At 34.4% G+C, this 19,255-nt stretch overlaps 1 protein-coding gene across 50 annotated transcripts in view; it reads right to left on the bottom strand.

The window, feature by feature from the left end:
* Positions 1–19,255, bottom strand: part of RIMS2 (regulating synaptic membrane exocytosis 2) — a 448,206-nt gene that overhangs the window by 91,542 nt on the left and 337,409 nt on the right. For 21 of the 50 annotated variants that reach the window (XM_027657142.1, XM_027657165.1, XM_027657167.1 and 18 more), the window contains 3 exons: positions 16,842–16,874; positions 6,680–6,715; positions 1,825–1,925 (listed from right to left, as the gene is read on the bottom strand). The exons of 9 other annotated variants lie outside the window; for them this stretch is intronic. In XM_027657142.1, coding sequence (XP_027512943.1) covers positions 1,825–1,925; positions 6,680–6,715; positions 16,842–16,874 — 170 coding nt within the window. The remainder of the gene's footprint in view (positions 1–1,824; positions 1,926–6,679; positions 6,716–16,841; positions 16,875–19,255) is intronic. 20 more of the 50 variants (XM_027657145.1, XM_027657168.1, XM_027657189.1 and 17 more) reach the window with 5 other exon arrangements.

Genomic DNA, 19,255 nt, shown 5'->3' with positions numbered 1-19,255 from the left:
TAAAAGAGTGAAGACTCATATGCTTAAGAGAGTTATGGTTCTCATATGACTTTAAAACTACACAATTTTAAGAATGCATTTTGATTTAATACATATGTACAAATACTCAGTGTCTAGTTCCACAAGTTCATTGATAGAATAAATAACTCATTTTCAAGTACTGAAACTACACTTTGGGAGAAGAGTAAATTAACTGTTTATTTCTGGACACATTTTGTTTGATGTGTGCAATAAATAAATCACCATATTCATAAAATAATTCCATTTATAATTTTCCTCTTTAATACATTCCAATAATACTGAAGTTAAAATTTTAATTAAAAATATAAAAGATGTAGAGTGAGGCCCAATAATATGGTGTAGGTGAAATGGAAAAACAAAGATAGTAAATACTTCCTTAGGTAGTTATATTCTATCCAGTTCCTTCACATGAGAACCCATTTTCTCCACACCAGTCCTATTTCTGACTCATATTTCAGTCAAGCATAGAGGGAGCAGGAAAATCAGCAGATTAAATTAAAATCTAGTTATACATACAATACATAAAGTCATATTTTTGTGGTACATACAATCACAACACTTACGATAAGGTCTGCTCACAGTGTTATTCTCATCTCTAAAAGGTAACACCTTTCAAAGCCCACAATATAGAAACACATGAAAATAATTTTGCTATAGGTGTCAAAAGAAACATCTAAACATGACATTATACCAAGTCCCTCCCATGCGTTAATAAACATTCCTGTGCCTTGCATAGTAAAAACTACAAATGTAAAAACCCAAATAATCATGCAGCACATCTAAAGAGTTTTAAAGTATTTTAAGCCATTTTCACAGTTTTGGGGGTTCTTTGTCAATTCTATTTTCGTTAACAGGGTTTTTCATTTTGAAATAGGCTTTGCTAAAGTTCTTCCTCTATTTTCCCGCACCGAAATGTATATTCTAAAAAGTAATTATAACAAGGGTATTAGTCACATTTTTTTCAAAACTAATAATAATTAATAAATTTGACAATTTTTTTGTCTTCAAATATTAAATATCTCATTTTATAGCAGCTTTGCCAACACTGGGAGCAAGGAACTATTCCCTGGAAATAAAAGTCTAAAATAGACTTCTCTTCCTCAACCCGCTTTTATAGGTCAGAAGTCTCGTGTTTTCCACTTACGATCTGACCTCAATTAATGAAGTCTTTCAGAGGACACTAAATTATTTTTGCATAATAGAAGTTTAAATTGAAAATATCTTGATTATTTTAATTAACACAGTCTATATGACATGACCCTGTTCCAGATAGCAGGAAATTTTGGACAGTATATTTAAGGTTATATTACTACACAGAGATTCAGCTTCTTGGAAAACTGCCACAGCTGGGGTGAAAGCTTTTGTTGGCGTATAAAATACCTTTCCAAGTGCTAATTGTAACAAGTAACTAAGTAACGCTGCATCTTCCAGTTTTCAATAGATCAAGAAAACTCTCTGTTCAACTATGTGAAAGCCATGAATGAGTTTCAATAGCACTCATTCCATCTGTCACTCAATAAACATCTTTTTTACTTCTCTTTGAGTTTTTAAATCATGGAACTATTGTTCCTTTCAAAGGATAATTACACTGCCTATTTCATTTGCTTTAACTTAGCCTTCTTAAATTTTAATAATCAAGAACACTGTGTATTGTTTTGCTGCACATTTCCAAAAATTTTATTATAGACACACAAGAAACTTTTACTGATGAAAAAACCTGCCACTCATCTATTACTTTCTAAAAGGATGTTGGATATTTCAGTTTAGTATATTTTGTCGCTTTTCAAAACAAAACTCCCTTGCCTTAGAATGATAATCTTGTTCCAGCCTGGAATCTGATCCTGCTACCTGTTTGTACTTGCTCATTTTCATTTGGCGATTCCTTTCTTCTACATCCATTGCACCTGTTAAGTTAAAAAAAAAAAAAGAAGAAAATAAATACACAAGCAGTCCTCAATTCCAAGGTTAAAATTATATTTATGGAAGTTTTAACAAAAAGAGACTAAATTTTATTTACTTAAATTCTGTGTATATAATTTTAATTTCTGAAGTACAATGTTGCAGAAAACTAAAAAGTTGTAACAGGAGGAAAATATCAGATAAGTATTTCAGCAGAGTCTTAATAAATATTGTATTATCTACACAATTCAAATAAAAACAACTTTGTGGAAAACTAAATATAAATGGAACACAATGCTTCCACAGAATATAACTTTATTACTTCAAAAATAATTAAGAGAACTTAAGTCTTTCATTTAATAAAAAGGAATGTAAAGACAACTTGCTTTTTTGGGTGCAGACCCTGGTTCTGCATTTACTATAATGTGACATACCAAATTACTAGTCAAGTGACAACCACAGACTAGCAGACCTTCTGGAGCATATTCTTGGTATGCTCAAAACTATTTAAAGATGTCTAAAAGAATCTTAAAGAGCCACCCAGTGGCATCATTGTATTATGTTCTAATGACGCACAATTTCAAGAATGATTTCAGGATTCATTCTTGGATCAAATATGTGACTAGTTTCAGTCAGAGATGGGTTCTTACTACATGACTCAGGCAGCAGCTGGTTTCAACCAGCTGGTACTGTAACACCACGATTTACTTTGTAAAATAATAAGGAGGTGCCAAAGCTGATGTGGAAAACTGAGAAGCAGAAAAAAAAGAGGAAGACAACCACTCAGAAAAGATTTTCAGACAAAATATAGGTAGTGATTATACACACACAGGTTTGATTCTTTTCCATTTTAACATGGTATAAGTCAAGAATAGTTCATTATGCACTGAATGCTAAAACGTACTCATTTTGACTGCCTTAAACTTTTCATAATTTTAACACAAAACTTATTTAGGATTAAAATTTTAGAATCCCACTAGTCATAAACGGAAGTTTCTGTATATTATATGCATTGAACAATCTGGACTGTGTATATGGAACTGAGATGGGAATATTAGATTCCAGTGTACTAAATAAAACTGATTTAAACTCTAAGCCTCAGTTGCAAGTTACAATCTAATAGTAAAGTGGGGCTCTGCACAGGACCTATGCAGGGCCTCTGAGCTTTGTGTTGTCTTTCTTGAGAACAGTAAAGGTAGTAGCAAATACTATGAGATCTGCCAGGTAAATGTTGGGGTACTTCATAGGAAATCTGAAAGGAGAGAAAGTGGGAATGCAAAAAGACTAAGTTGTACTGTTCCCTATAAACCCACTGGCTTCTGATTTTTGTATTCTAACTCCCCATCCTTATTCCCCACAACAACATGAATGAAAAGATCCTAAGAGAAATTAAAATAAAGAAAAAGTAATTAGAAAGAAGAAATTGTATTTTATAGGGAGAGATAAAATAGAAAAGAGAGCAGCAAAGGAAAATTCCTCAAATAAAATACATCTAGTTTTTCCTATCACAATTTTCCTCAACTATTATAAGCCCCATAGCAGCATTTGTCAATTTATTGTTAAGATGAAGTGACTTTTTTAGGATGGAGTTTTAAAAGCTCTAAAGATATACTTTTTTCTCTTGATAAAAAAAACTTTACACTGGAAAATGATATTTTCTTTTTTCAATGACATAAGTAAGATATAAGGTGTTACATCTGCTCAAAGAAAGAAGTCATCTTTTGCTTTTTTTATTATTTTGTCATAACATTCTGCAAATCCACTTGGCATTTTTCAGTAACGTAAAGAAAGGAGATATTTTTTGCAAAACGGAAATATTGTCAATTTTTCTTATGTTTTCTTATGAAATCATTGCATGCATTCTTTTTCACCAAACATCCTGCTAAATTGCAGGAAATAGCACTTCTTGATTGTAAATTAGAAATTTCACAACTACTTGAGAAAATATCCATTCTTATCTATGTTCAGCTGGCAAAGTGAAAGCTAGATTTTCAGAAATCCAATTGCCTACAATATGCAAAACCCAGCACTCTGAAATATACCATTCAAAAGAGGAGCATAACATGTAAGACCTTGGTGAGACCTCTGCAGCAAAACAAGCAAAATTTGTGGCTAACTTTTGTCTCAGTAGAAAAACAAGACACAAGAATTTTGAAAAAACATTGTTCTATTCCCATAAAATCTTATTAAAGGAAAATCTAACTTGCTTTGCATTTTTGAAACTGTCTTTAACAAGTGAGTGGATTCAGTTATATGCAAAAAAGAGGAAAACCTGAGGGCAGTAGAAAGTTCATAATGCAGAAGATCAGCTCTGGTTCTGCTGTACAAGGATCTGACATGCAGAAAGTGTGCAGGGTTCCTGGCTGCCACGGGCTGATCTCACCATAACTTAAGCCAGATGGCAGTAGGAAAGGTTGAGAGAATGTCATGGCGCTTCCCATTCACATGGTCCATGTTGCACTAAATGGTGCAAATGCAGGGCTGTCATCATCTCCACTTCTGCTGGCAAATCTCTACCTGCTGAAACCTATGTGAGGGCGTTTAGCAGAAGCAGAAAATTCTTCTAGAGTTCAGTAACTCCCTGTGTACATTCAGCTTTTAACATGAGTTTAGTAACCAAGACTGAACATCAGTCCTATCCTAAGGACTTCACTGTAATCAGGAGCTGTTTATAGAGCATGGGTAGATAAACCAGAACTAGCCTGAATCCAACCATTAGGTATCCACAGTGGCAAAAATGTAGGGGCATAAGTTTTCACATGACTGAATAACACGAGAGCTGACTGAGCCCTCGTGTTACTCAGATCCTTAGCTAGAGCCCAGCACAACATTTTCAGGACTACAGTGTCTGACACTAGAAAAGGTAAAGCTACTTTTGATATATTGATCTACTGCCAAAGTATAAATTTTGGCCAGGCAAAATGAGTTCATTTGTACATTTCTACCTTAACTTCCTTCTGGAATTTTGCTTCTGAACAGTAGCTGTACCTCCAACAGAAATATGCAATGAGACACTCAAATGTCAGCCATAGGAACACAAAAAATAAAAAAGACTGAATGGAAGAAAAAAGCCTGGTTTTGCTCACCGAACATAACTGGGATAATTGCACTGTAGGCAATATGTTGGAGTTTTGCTTATTTTGAATAACTCCAACATTAGAGAGGATGGCCTGAAGTTCAGTGGAGTTTTCATGGGCACAGGGAAATTCCTGGCTGACAGAGCCAGCTGCTGATTCATTATTAGCCATTCTCCATCTTTTCAGAAAAGAGTGTGCTGAGGGAAAGCAGCATAACCACAGTGTAAAGACAGTCCTGAAATGCCAGAGTAAGACACCCAAATATTGTGCACAGCAGCCCTGTAACCTGCCCTCAGATCCACAAGAACTGTAGTTAGAGACTAAGTTGTGCCAGAACTTAGCTCTAGTGACCACTGCAAATTAAACCTTAAGCCATATGAATTGTACTTTGACCTTTGTTTTTATCTATGGAAATGTAATCAGTAGACAAAGGATTATAATTACAACTTTAGCTACAGGATATCCTATAACTACTGTCGCCTGTTAAACATAGAAGAAGGAACTCTCATTCTTTTATTGAAGTGGAACCTAGGGACAAGCCCTACTGAGGTGACATCAACATAATTCCTGCCATGGTCTAGGTGGTGGCTGTATAATTCCACTCCTACAACAGGACTCAGGGCAGGTACTGGAATCACTGCTCCAGCTTCAAATAAAAGCCATTATTTTCATGCTTTAGCTTGAAAATAAGATAATATTCAGCTACTTCACCATTAAAGCTTCCTCATAACTGAAAACTGAATATTTATTTCATGCTAAAAATTTTAAAGGGCTATAATCAGTGATTTGGTTCATACCTAACTTTTTCTGACCTCAGCTGCTCAGGGATCACAGTTTTACAGGGAGATAAGCAATTTCTCAATTCAGCCTGGAGCTAAAGACTGTTATTTGCTCTTCAGGTAAGATATTGGCTACTCTCTAGGGTAGGTAAGACCCTTCAGTTGATAGCCTGTGATCCATAGCAGAGACAAAAGGGACAACAAACTGGCCTTATCCCCCAGCTTAGCTGAAGGCAAACCTATGTATTTAAAAAATAAAAATGAAAACAGCTGGGACCTCTGTTCTTCCATTCTTTCTTTCGTTGCCTTCTGGTGGGAGTTATTAAAGCATTCTGGTTTCTATAGATGCTGATGATAGTGATGTGTTTGGAGGAGTTTGCTATACAGCAAGGCTTCTGGGGCACAGAGGGTAAAAGGGAAACTAGTGTATGGAAGTAGAGTGCATTAGGATAGATTGAGTTTTGGAGACATATAGACAAAAGGGATACAAAATTTGGAAGGCATAGCCACTCAGGCATGAGAAGAAACTAGCGAAGAAGGGACAAAATAAACACTGAGATTTTGTAAATCAGAAACCTGCAACAGAGAATAAAAAGGAGGTGTGAGCTGAGCACACCATGTCTGGAGAGGGAAGAACAGAACAGAAGTCTTAAAGTGTACGACAGCCTTCTTTAGCTGGTTCTGGTTTCTTCCTCCCATTTCTCACCCTAATTTGACTCCACTAAAAAAGCAAAGGAAATACATTTGGGAAAATTTGGGAAAATTTCAAAATTTTTCTATTTTGAAATCCCAAAAATATATCAAAATTGTGATCCAACTCTATTCTACACATTTGTTTAAACATAATAGATCAAAGAACTTAAGGGCAAAACCACAAAAAATATTTTCAATAAGTCACCCTACCTGTATCCCCATTCTCTGGATCTGCTTTCTTTTCTTCTATAAACAAATGAAAGCAATATGTAAAACAAAAAGAGGGGGAGAGAGAAAATGCAGAAATAATAATAAAAGTAATATAAATCATGCATTAAAAAAGAAAAATAATAAACCCCATCAAATTAATTTAACTTAATGAGTTTAGTCAACCAACCAAGTATGGTGCTCTACATCCAGAGGCATATTCACTGCATGCTAGTGTATACATTTGTGCACTCTTATTGAACATTTACTGAAGGGAACCCATGGATATTTTGTGCACTTCCAGAATCATTAACACACTCAACAATGAGGGAGCTAGGAAGGTGTTAGATATAGCTACTTTACAGTTTCCTTGATTAGGATGACACAAAAATAGACATAGAAAATTTGCTTGTGCTGTATGTTTTATACAGTGCACTCACGAGATACAGTCTAATGCTTCAGGCGTAAAAATTGAATGTATCAGAATGGCTTTCAGTAATTATTTAAAGCTTCATTGGTTTAATCAGTTTTCATAGCCTCTACAGGTTAAAAGGTTTAATAATGACATTACCACAGCTTGTCTTAGAGTTAAAAATTATGAAGACCAAAAGACACTAACATCAATACTCAGAACCCAGTTCATGCACTTAAATTCAGCTGACTGATGCCAACAAATACTCTGAATGCATATCTAAGGTTGTAAATCGCTCAGGGCATTCCTCTGTCACAAAGAAATGAAAATACATTGGATCCCTATCAAATAATTTGGCAGCTCATAAATAATCTGAAATCCAAGTTTGGTAATTAATGCAAAAGAATTTTAAGCCAAATGAAATTAACTTCAATTAGAAATACATTAACTTTTAGATAGAGTCTGATTTTTTTTCAAAATTATATTAGATTCAATTAAAACAACCCCATAAATATGGAGCAACAGCCTCCAAGCTACACACCAAAAATAGCACGCATTATTAGAACTTTTTCCAGAATTATTGGTCATTGAAGATAACTGACAAAATTATGATCTAATTTACAGCACACAGACTGAAGAGGGAAATAGGTGTTATATTTTAAGGAAATACCATTTTGTAAATGAGTATTGAAGCAGAGGATGAAGTCATCCTCAGAGAGAAATCAGAGTAAGGTAGAAATGTAAGAAAGAAAAATGTGCTCCTGCACAGAGGATAAATAATGGGCCACACTTTGATAGGAGCTTGCTTCCAATTATGCATGGGATCAAGGTTATTGTTCTGCTGGCAATTTCTAGTGGAACTATTAGAAAAATTAATGGGAAAGAGATATGGGAAGTCATGAACCTACACTTTTGGGAATCAGTGCCGATACTACCCTATGTGAATTGTGGAAAATGCTAGGAAAACAGCAGAAAGAGAGTAATACTTTTGTTTGCTTTTCAACCATTCAATTTTTAAACATTTTTTTTAGTTTCTCTCATTAATATAAAATCCACAAATACATCTTCTACTGCCTCATTACTTTCTAAAGAGAAAGCAAGTTGATAGCAACACCATTGATCCAACACTATTCAAAATAGATGAAAGTGAAGTAAGTCATTAAAAAACCCTTGAGTTCAGAGAGAATGATAAGTTATTCCATATGCAGAGTGAAATCTTTATTTTGCCTAAATATTATCTTAATACAGAAATCTTATACTATATAGGATAATTATTTTTAAGATGCCTAAAAATCCATTCATCCTTATGTCTGGATGTCTTTCAAACATGAGTCTTTTAATAAATGCATTGTTAAAATAAAGAAGGTTGAAACATGTCCAAATTTCAGTCATTATTACTCTGTGTTTAAAAAGTATATAGAAAAATACTTCCAAATGGAACTGTAGAAATTAATATCATAGTACTAGGAAACATAAAATTTTATTAGATGCTTGAATTTTAAAAGTAATTGAAGTCATGTGACAAATCTCTACAATAAATAAATTCTTTAAATTTTTACAAGAGAGGTCAGCATAGTGGATCCTACTCTCCAAACTGAAGCTTCAGTTGTATTGTGAAGAGTTGTCTGAAGAAGTACTAGAAAGAAGATTGAATTGAGAAGGACCTCATTTGGATAGGAAGTGGCAATATCTGTTTTGTCTATTGACCAAATAAAATACTAACTTCTCAACAGCAAAGATCACTGCAGCTATGGACCTAGTCATCACTTCTTAAAAGAATTCAGGGCAGGTTCAGGATGTTGACCCTAAAGTAATTAATGCTTTTGGTTATTATGTGTTCAAAACAACAAAAAGCTCTAAACAGCCCTTATGTCTTGTAACTGCTGAAAACCAATAAATCATTATGAGTTTATTTTAAAATGTGTCAAACTGAATAATATAAAATGACAAAGTCACCAGTCATTTCTAAAAAATCTCGATCTATTTTCATCTAATGATGCCTTCAGTATCATCACATTAGTCAATATTTTTCTACATTACTTAATTTAACCTTGGTTTACAAAATGAAGAGCATATACTGTATCCTGTGGTGTAATGATCTTAATTTAAGAACTAAAGCTTTTCAGAACTAAACAATTTGGAGAAAAAAATCAATGATTTCATGAAGGAGACATTGCTGTACATCACAGAAAATAACTATATGTTTTCAGTTTAATCAGAATACAGATAAATGTAAATATATTGATGAAATATAGAGATGAACTCTAGAGACAGAGATTGAAATGCTGAAAGATCCTCTCTCAAAACCTTCTTCCACCATCACAGTAGAGGTTGCTATTATAATGACCACTGACATTTTATAAAACAGTAGGGACAGGCAAGTTCCCATGCCCTTGAAATGGTCTGTTCTTTCTAACTGGTCCTAATATATCTGATAGATATCTAACAATCTAACACGTATCTGGAAGATGTAATGAATAGAAAGAACTCTCTCTAATCAAGAACCTCATTTAAGAGCTGACTTAGCAAGAACTAAACTTGATCTAAAATGTCTTTGATAAGCTATATTTTCTTGGAAATGCCTTAATTAGCTCTGATGTTTTGATCATCAGACTTCATTCACTTCACTCCAGGAACTCTCACAATGCAGGGACTCCAAGGGCCTTGGAACAGAGCATGCCCATTTCTGTACATGACCAAATAGAGTAACAGTTCCACAGAAGAAGCAGGATAGAAAATGACAGCATTGAGCAATTTCTCAAAAATTGCTGACTTCCTGGTGAGGATAAGGAGGAGCCTGACTCTGCAGCCCTAAGGTTACAGTTGGAAGGTGCTGAGCTTTACAGTCTTCCTCCCAGAATTTCTTCCTTCTCTCACAGCTGACTGCCCCAAACTTAGAGCTTGGTTCTCTCTTGAACTGTCTCTCTTCTCTCACCTGGGATCCAGATGAATGAGATTTGCATCAGTTGAACTAAGGCCTAAAATATATATTGACTTCCTTGCTTTGAATGAAAGAAATTGCAGCCTCCAGTGCCGGAAGATGTGCATCTCATTACAACAGTCAGATTTGCTTCTGAGTTTATGCAGAAGATAAGACAATGACTTAAATGGTTACATCTTTCTATTTTTCATACTTGCAAAAACTTAAAATCAGCAATATGACTAGGAAGCATATTTACAGAGTGGATAAATTAGCTTCTTAAGTGTTTTGTTGAAAAGTGAGTCTAATTTTTCAGGGTGGTGGAAATTGTTAAATAAAATTTTATTTTAAAAATCAAATATATGCATAGGACCCCAGCTTCTGGTAACTGCTTTTAAAAATGTTAGTCAAATTTCTCACCAGAGATTTCGCTTGAAATATTATTCATGAGAATATAGGAAAATTAATTTTATACTAAAAAAGAAAAAAAATACCTGAAACAATATCACAGAATATTCTGAGCTGGAGAGGACACACAAGGATCATCAAAACCCAACTCCTGGCCCTGCCCAGGACAGCCCCAAGAGTCACACCATGTGCCTGAGAGCACTGTTCAAACTCTTCTGTCAGGCTTGGTGCCATGACCACTTCCCTGGGGAGCCTGTTCTAGCACCCAAACATCTTCTAGGGAAGAACGTTCTTTTAATATCCAACCTAGACCTCCTCGACACAATTTCAGGCCATTCCCTCACGTTCTGTCACTGGTCATCACAGAGAAGAGATCAGTGCCTGCCTCTCCTTTTCCACTCACAAGGAATTTGTAACTACAATGAGGTCTCCCCTCAGTCTCCTTCAGGCTGAACAGAACAAGTGACCTCAGTCGTTCCTTCTATGGCTTCCCCTCTAGTCCCTTCACCATCTTTGTAGCCCCATTATCAAATCAGGCAAAGGAAAGAAGATTGTCTCCTAAAAGTAAAATGCAAAAAGTGTGGAAGTTTTTGCTTTGAACATCAAAACTTGCTAGTTAAAGGTCTTGTACTCAAAGGATTACATTTCCTCCTGCTTCATGAGCTATTCAATTCCAATTCTACCTTTAAGGAATTAGCTCTAAATTTGGTCGTTCTGGTTGTCAACAGCATGAAAAATAGAACTGCCTAACTGCTAGGTTAGGCAAAATATCAGGCGATGTGTGCGATACAAATAGTTATCGAACTTCACTCCAGGGCTTTATGCCCAATGTATGGCAAACAGAAAAAAGTTACTGTTGCAGCAAGCAAGGCCTTTCCAAGTCTGTGATCCACATCACAGTGTGAATGAAAAGAATATGATTGACACCCACAGAAACACGGACCAAGAAAAAAATAATTAAAGGTTGTTGAAGTGTTTTTGTATTATTGTTTAAATCTGACTGAAGTGTCAATTAGTGTCCTTAAAAGGGCATGCTCAAAGGAAGATCATTTCAGTTAGCCAGCTTCCCAGTGGGGAGCATGCCTTCACATTCATGTTTTCCATTTGAGAATAACTTGATGGTTTTTTTTGTTTTGGCTTTTTTTCTTGTTGGTTTCAAGCTTGACACACTAAACAAAGACTGAAACCCGGGGGGGACATTTCTCACCACTTAAACAAATTTTTATCACAATGCTCAAAGCATGTTAAGAATGTTACTTTGGATTATTTGCAGAATACATGGCACTGTTTAGTAAAAGAATTGAATAAGATGGTGTGGTGATCTAAGCTGGGAAGTTAAAGAATCTCTAGAATCATGGGTTCATGAATCGACAGGGTCAGCTCAGATCTTCATCACTAAGGACAGATCAGTGCAAATGGTAAAGGACAAAGATCATTTGATGAAAGCCAGGAAGTTCTATTTTGCATGTTTTTTTACACTAATGATTAACTATGAGCAGGTCTTTTCTATGGTGCGTAGATCCTTTTCCAAAGTGATTTTTGGAGGGTAGCCTGTGACGTTTTTCCATGTTGCCTCGTACAAAGGTGTACCTACATTTTGGTGGCCTTCGTAAAATACTGAGACCCACGTGGAAAAAGGAAGGAAGAAGCAATAAGTCAAATATTAGCTAAAAACCCCTTCTTTTTGCTTTTCCCCAGAATTCTGGTACATCCTCCCTATATGAATGATAGGATTTTGAAAGTGTAAAAGAAAAATATCTGAGTGGTCAGTAGGCCATTTATGAGTACAGGTTTACATCCTGTACTCATAAAAATCCATTCAGATCGGCCACACTATAAATGCTGCACTCTTCAGGAAAGCCTGAGCAGAGTCTTATTGTTAAGCTTTCCAACATCCTGTTTCCCAAGCATGCAAGCTCCTCAGAGTTCCCACCACTGGTATATTCCACATAACCAGAGAATATTTCACATTGTGATACAGCCACTGAAAAACACAGGAATAAACTCTTGATGATAGCTATGCCTCTGCTTTCAGAAAAGCAAACAGGTGTTCATAGAGATCCCTCAGCCATCCTAAGAATGCAAGACATCTTCATCAGCACCTTAGTAACTAGAAAGATGGTCAAAGCTTTAACCAAAAAACACGAAACCAACAGTGGTGTGTGCACCTGCATTTAGGACTCAGGAGAATTAAACTACCAAAATTTTACCGATGAAAAAAAAATATATGTAGTGCTACTCTGTCTTTTGTGCACTTATGCTGTCATTTTAAATTACATAATCTGATATTTTTACTATTTTATCTTCAGAAGACTGAAGATCAGACTTTATTTATTTGTTTTAGTACATATGGTTACTTTGAGGGTTGGATTTGGAGGCCCTTTGTTTCTGGTTTTAATTTTAAACAAAATTAAAAAGAAGTACAAAGAACCTCCCCACCATCCAGTATGATACCTCTATTACCATGCTAAATACCTTTAAACTGAATTTGGAGTTTACCAAATCAAACTGAATTTGGAGTTTACCCTTTGGGTTTTGTTGCCCAAATACAGATTTAGATGCTTTAAATGTCTCTTTCAGAGTCTAAGGCATCAGATTTTAAACATGCCTGTTAAACTAAATATCGTAGACATGTTCAGAGATGCACAAGTAATTTAATCATATTTGTGCCAAAATGTTACAAATTCCACCCAGAAATGTTTTTTCAACATAAGGGAGATGAAAACGGAACAAAGCACCATCCTGCTCTTTAAAGGAAAGTGTGTCACTGAATACTGATTATAACAATAACTCAAAAGCAGAGGAGTGTCATATTCTGTTTGTGAAGGATATCACAGTAGACTCACTCTTGGAAGGCTTGAAAAGCCTCTTGTGGTACTGTAAGATAAGAATGAATTCATATAATTGTGTTCCTTGTTTTCTACTGAAGTTGATCTCTTAAACCCTCTCAACTGTACCTATTTTTTTTGTCTTTGCTTTCTCCAACAGTTTATTTACCAGACCTTTCCATTGTTTGGCCCTCCACTGTTCAGGTCTATGAGCTCTTCCAATTCGGTTACTCATCTTCGATAGGTTTTGTTAGGTTTTGTAGGCTTCATTTTCAGCAATCATGTTATTACAAAAAAACTTCATAACAAAGCGCAGAAAAACCCCAATACTTCAAAGTCCTTGTCTATTTGAATTTCCTTCTGAAAGCTAACAAAAACTCTAATCAATTCTTTGTGTGCTCCTAACACGACAGTTTGGCTCCAGATGTTGCAGAAAAGAACATTAATATCTATTTCCCTGACTTTCATGGCCCTTTAGAAGGGGAACTGTCCCCACTACTTTATCTTCTAACTCCTATGCACCTTAGAAAGCAGCAACGACTGGGCATCACTACTTCACCCCTTTTCATACTGGGATAAACCTAGGATTAATTACCCAGCACTATTTCTCCTGCATGTACACTGACTACTTTAAACTGTCATGGATCAGCCTTTCCATAGTTTTGGTGATCAAATTTTGGGCAGTTTACTCACATCTGAGTCAACTCACATCTAGGCCTAGATTAATTTTGCAAGGCTAAAGAATGTTTTCTGTATTTCCCATGTTTGAAGAACCCAGTATTACTCGCAATTACAAGTAATTTTTGGCACAATGATAACTGGTTGGTCTGAACCATCTTACTGATGAGAATAAAGATGTCTTCTTCAGGCAGGGTCTTAATTCCATTTCTCATACTGAATACATGGGGAGGTGAACAGGTAGACATCTCCTCAACACTTTTCACTATATGTAAATATCACAATATCTAAACCTATGAAACATAATAATTTCCAACATATGATTTAAAAAAGAAATCTAAAAAACCCCCTGTTTTGCAAAGCTCCTCGTTCACCCAAGAAAAACGGGGTTTTGTCTTTAAGGATGCTATCAAGCTCTACTGCTGTCAGATAACAAAATTTATAATAAAATATTTTGCTTGTTAGCTTTCTGTACTTGCTTTTGTTCTTCAAATATGCAGCATAAGCATTGCATGTGCTTTCATAAAACTTTTCAGTAAGAACCTAGATATTTTTGAAGAAATAAAATTTTCTCATTTTTGCAATTAGAGATTATAATATCCACAGAGAGGAAATGGCAATTTTTATTTTTTTTTTCAATACAATTGTCACATATTCAGATATTTAACCTTCTCAACATCACTTGGTATAATAACACCTTAAATCAACAGCTAATCCTTTAATTCACATGAATGTTTGGTAGCATGATAAATAAGGTGAAACTAATTTCCTAACGCCTTTTGCAACTGGACATGTCTATCTTGTATTGGCCTTTTTAGCCACCAACATGCTTGCAACAAACATGGGTAGAGCCCTTCTCAAATCTTCGTTCGCGAAGCCAGGCCATGATGAATTTCCTAATGAAACCTGTAAATGGGTAATTCTAGTTCAAGACTTCTTAAAGCAAATTCTAAAGCAATGGGAAAACACCTGGTTCTAAAGGTATGCCTGTCTTTTCAGCTGTGCTCAAAGTGCCTTGTACTGAAATGTGTAAGCTACTTTGTTTCTGAGGTAAAACATGTAAGAGTGCCCATATCAAATGTACATTTGAAAGTATGTTACTATACACAAAACAATTTTCTCCTGAGTTTAAGGGCAGTAATAACAACTTTTGCAACTGCAGTGCTGATCATGCTTTTGCATTTGTGTGCTAGACAATTAAATTCATCAGTGCCTCATACATTTACTTAACACTGTGAAATAAATAGTGTTTTGCAGAAGAGTATCTGAATTTCAATGCCAAAAGAAGTTAATCATACACAGGTATTGCCCACTCACACATGTTCAAGAAACATAGGTGGTGAAAATATGTGTTTTTTTCTGATACACTAGATACTATTATAAGGTCTGATTTCTTCCAACACCAAGAAAGATATGGGCTGATTCCATGTTTTGATTCAATATATTGATTCAATCAATAACTCAGAGGCAGGTTCTTGAATGAGAAGGTCAACAACTTTCCTTTCTTTTATTATGAACAGATACGAAATGGGCCACCCAATCATCTGATTTCATTTTTGTAATAAAAGAGACTTGCAGTCACTGCACAGGGACTGAGAAAGGATCATAAGCACAAGATAAGTAAACACAGTCTTTCTACAGCATAATTTATTAATTCCTAATAGTAGTGGTTTACAAAAGAGAAAATCCAGAAGACACTACTGTTTGTCTTTTCTATCCATACTTAACATTTTTTACCCTGTAATTTAAGCAATTTCTATCTTGAGATTTATTTAATAAGAAAAACACAGCAAATAACATCTGAAAGATTCTGTAAAGATAATCTCTGGCTCTAATTAGGACAAGATTAGTATGAAAGGTAAAAGTGAGTTCTGAAGGAGCCAGCCACAGTAGAGAAAAGACAAAAGTGTTTGACTAAATGTCACCTAAGTTTAGTGGACCAGTCAATGTACCCCAACACTTCCACAGATTTTTGAACCTAAATTGCATTTAAGTGGCTTCTCTAATTTGTTGGGATAATAACAGAGGCACAAGAAATTAATTAAAGCTTTGACACAATAACTGTAAGATTTAAATTTTATAGATGAACTCAATTAACTTAAATATGGGGAATTTCATTGTTGTTCTACATACCCCAACTGAACAAGCAGGGAAATGTGAACAATTATTGCATTTTAAGAGCTAGGATGCTTTGCTGGATGTTAGTTCTCTGCCAGTAGTATAAAGTACATAGAAAATTCAATAAAATGGCAGATGAAAATTTTATATGAAAGAAGAAATCATAAATAATGCACAATATGAAATAAATTCCTCATACAGCTAAATTAGAGTTCCTTCAATGTATTTAGGGTCTTCTTGCTCTCACGTTATCATAACCTTATGTTTTACATAAAAACTGAAATAGTTTTTATTCAAAGAAACTAATTTCAAACTAAGTTTGAAATTTCAGTGCCTGGAATTTAACTAACTAAAATTATTCAGTTTTGAAATTATATCCTCCCCAGGGTCAAAAATAACTAGTTATATAAGAGTTTCTGCAGCTTTTGTAGCAGATGCAAATGCAAAGATAAAACAAATTATAGATTATTTTCATGTGCTAGTTGGAAGCTTAAAGGCTAATTTATAGATAATTGAGACAGGAATAAGAACTGATATTATAGAAATCAAATCAGTTTAAAGTCTTAAGGTATGGCATATGCGTCATCAGTTACCTTTTATCACTTTTTATAGAGTACATAGTTTATAGGTGATAAAAATTACATAAGTATCTTAACCTTAAGTTCTTACAGCTTGCCAATATTTTGCCAATTTATTGAGGGGGAAGAGAGGGAAAAGTATGTGAGGTGAGCTGTGATAAAATCTATAGAAAAGGTAAAATGAAAAAAAATAACACAGAGAAAAGCAGTAGAAGAGACAGACCTGAGTTTCTTCTCCTTGATGATTCCGCTTCTTCTGTGATCACATCGTGTAATGTACAGACATAGACAAAGGAGATGGGCGTGAGAGGATGTATTCAGAAGGTTAAAACTGACACTGAGGGAAAGGGCCAAAGATTGTTTTAGAGAGAAGTCTGCAGAGCAGAGTTAGTAAGTGGGGAAAAAAATAACAGACACTAGAAGAAAAAAAGAAAGCTGAGGAAGAAGTGGTTAAACTACTGTTGTTGGAAAAGAACAGTAAAGACAGAGTTAGTAGAGGAGCTGAGGAAATAATAAAAGTTATAACTGACAGCAAAGTCAATCCTTACAATGAAGCTGAAGAAAAAGTTGGATAGTAAAAGGTATATTAACTAGAATAAATACTTTTGTTCATGACTGTTCAACTTTTTTGAATATTATCTATTTTAATGCAAGTATTATTTTTCTTTTTCAAGTATTGAGCACTCAGTTTAATGTCACCAATGGGATGTTTATTACTAGATTTTTCAATTATTAAATTATCATAATTTATGCTGAAAATATACAAAGCAAAAGACAGATTTTTTTTTTTTTTTTTTTTTTTTTTTAAAAAGTATGTACAAGCTCAGAAATTTCAGAATCCACATAACACACTCTGGAAAGGACTGCATTATTGTAACACTCTGTCAAAGGCAAAATTATCAAGCCCAAAATACAGAATGTGGGAAAAGAGACTGCATAGCTATTAACTCTCATGGTCAATTCAGGACACTTTTTCAGAACCAAATGTTACTCTCATCTCACATCTAAGTTACTGCAAATGCATGCAAGTCAAATGCCAAAGCAACTGTCTCATTACTTACTTTATTACTTCACATTCAAAAACACACTGCTATTTCAGACATGGAGAACATCTGAGGGACAGTGCCATGCTCTGTACTGAAAATCTATTCGCAGCAAAAGAATGGGAGGAATTCATTTTGAAAAGTAAGAATAATTACAAAGAACTGTGAATCTACTCTTGCCAGGAGAACAAATGCTTTCTTCCAAAAATCATCAGAAATAGAAGAAAAAAAATCTATAAACTTGATCTAATTTCAGCATGCAGTTTGTTAATGAGTCACAAACACTGCTCATAATTCATTAACACTGCAGATACTAGGTAAGTTCATACACCACAAAAAATAGCTATAATTGCATATGCATTTTAGAGTCAACATCGAGATAACATTGACAAAATGCAAAATTAGAAAAATCAATATAAATCAACAGAGCTAAAGACAACACTAAATTTCATCTGATAACCATTATGTTCTATACTTAAACAATTTTATACTATAGCTGGTAGCTTATGTTTTCATCTACTTTTAAATGCCAGGATTGTACCAAAACTTTGTTGCAAACACAAGATTGAAACATACATAATTAGAATGCATTTTTAGGCAATTAAATTTTCTTACAGGACGAACACACTTAAGTACTATATATGAGATACGCAATATGAAAGCATAGCAGTTGTCAGTTTTGACTAAGGTTGCTACATCTTTGCAAGTTAAAAAAAAAATGGCATATAAGTATCTTTTTTTCTGGGCAACTATAATTAATCCATTGTATGAAACACAAATAAGCAAATACAAAGATATACTTCTCCATGGTCTGTTACAGCTCATATTAATGTTGTCTCACTATAATTACTATAACTGTCAAATAAAAAAATAAATCATCATTAGCATCACCAAAACATGGCTAAAAGTACTTAAAATGTTCTGAAAATGTTTTATATTACATATCTATAGCCCTGAAGTGGCATTCCTACTATAGCAAGCCTGTTATTAGGAAGTCTCTATCATGACCCCCTTCTACTGTTTATTTTTTTTCAGTATCCATAGGAATGAGCAGCTTTGAGACATACAGGGCATTAACATAAATCCTTCTGTATAGATTTTCAAAGTAAGTTTGGAATCCCATTATTTCCAAATTTGGAATATGCAGGTTTTCTAGCAATGTCAGTGGGACACGACTGAATAGCAGTGAAGTTCCCTTTGAATATTTTAGAATCAAATGACCAGTATTTGCATAAAAATCAGTCACATATACCTACACTTTTTTAAAATTGTATTTTTAAAAGCCTTTATGCAAAGTATTTGTTATGGAAAAAGTATTTACACATCAAAGTGGCAAAAAAGTCATTCTTAGTAAAAAAGACTTTTCAGTTTTAAGTTTTTACTCATCAAACATTTTAGAAGAATAATTCTAATAGAAGCCAGAGGGAAAAAAAAATAAGATAATAGATATCTTCTCACTGTAGATACCTAATCAGCTGATAACACATCTTGAGATAAATGGATTATAACCTTTTTGCATTAATTGATAGAAATATTAATGAATTAGTAGAAGTTTTGGTATGGTAATGCACCACCTTTTTTTAATTAACAATGC

The sequence above is a fragment of the Corapipo altera genome, unplaced genomic scaffold (genome assembly GCF_003945725.1).
Source record: "Corapipo altera isolate COAL_440 unplaced genomic scaffold, ASM394572v1 52b, whole genome shotgun sequence".
Classification (NCBI taxonomy): Eukaryota; Metazoa; Chordata; class Aves; order Passeriformes; family Pipridae; genus Corapipo; species Corapipo altera.
The sequence above is the reverse complement of the archived record's forward strand: the minus strand, read 5'-3'. Positions and strand labels throughout refer to the sequence as shown.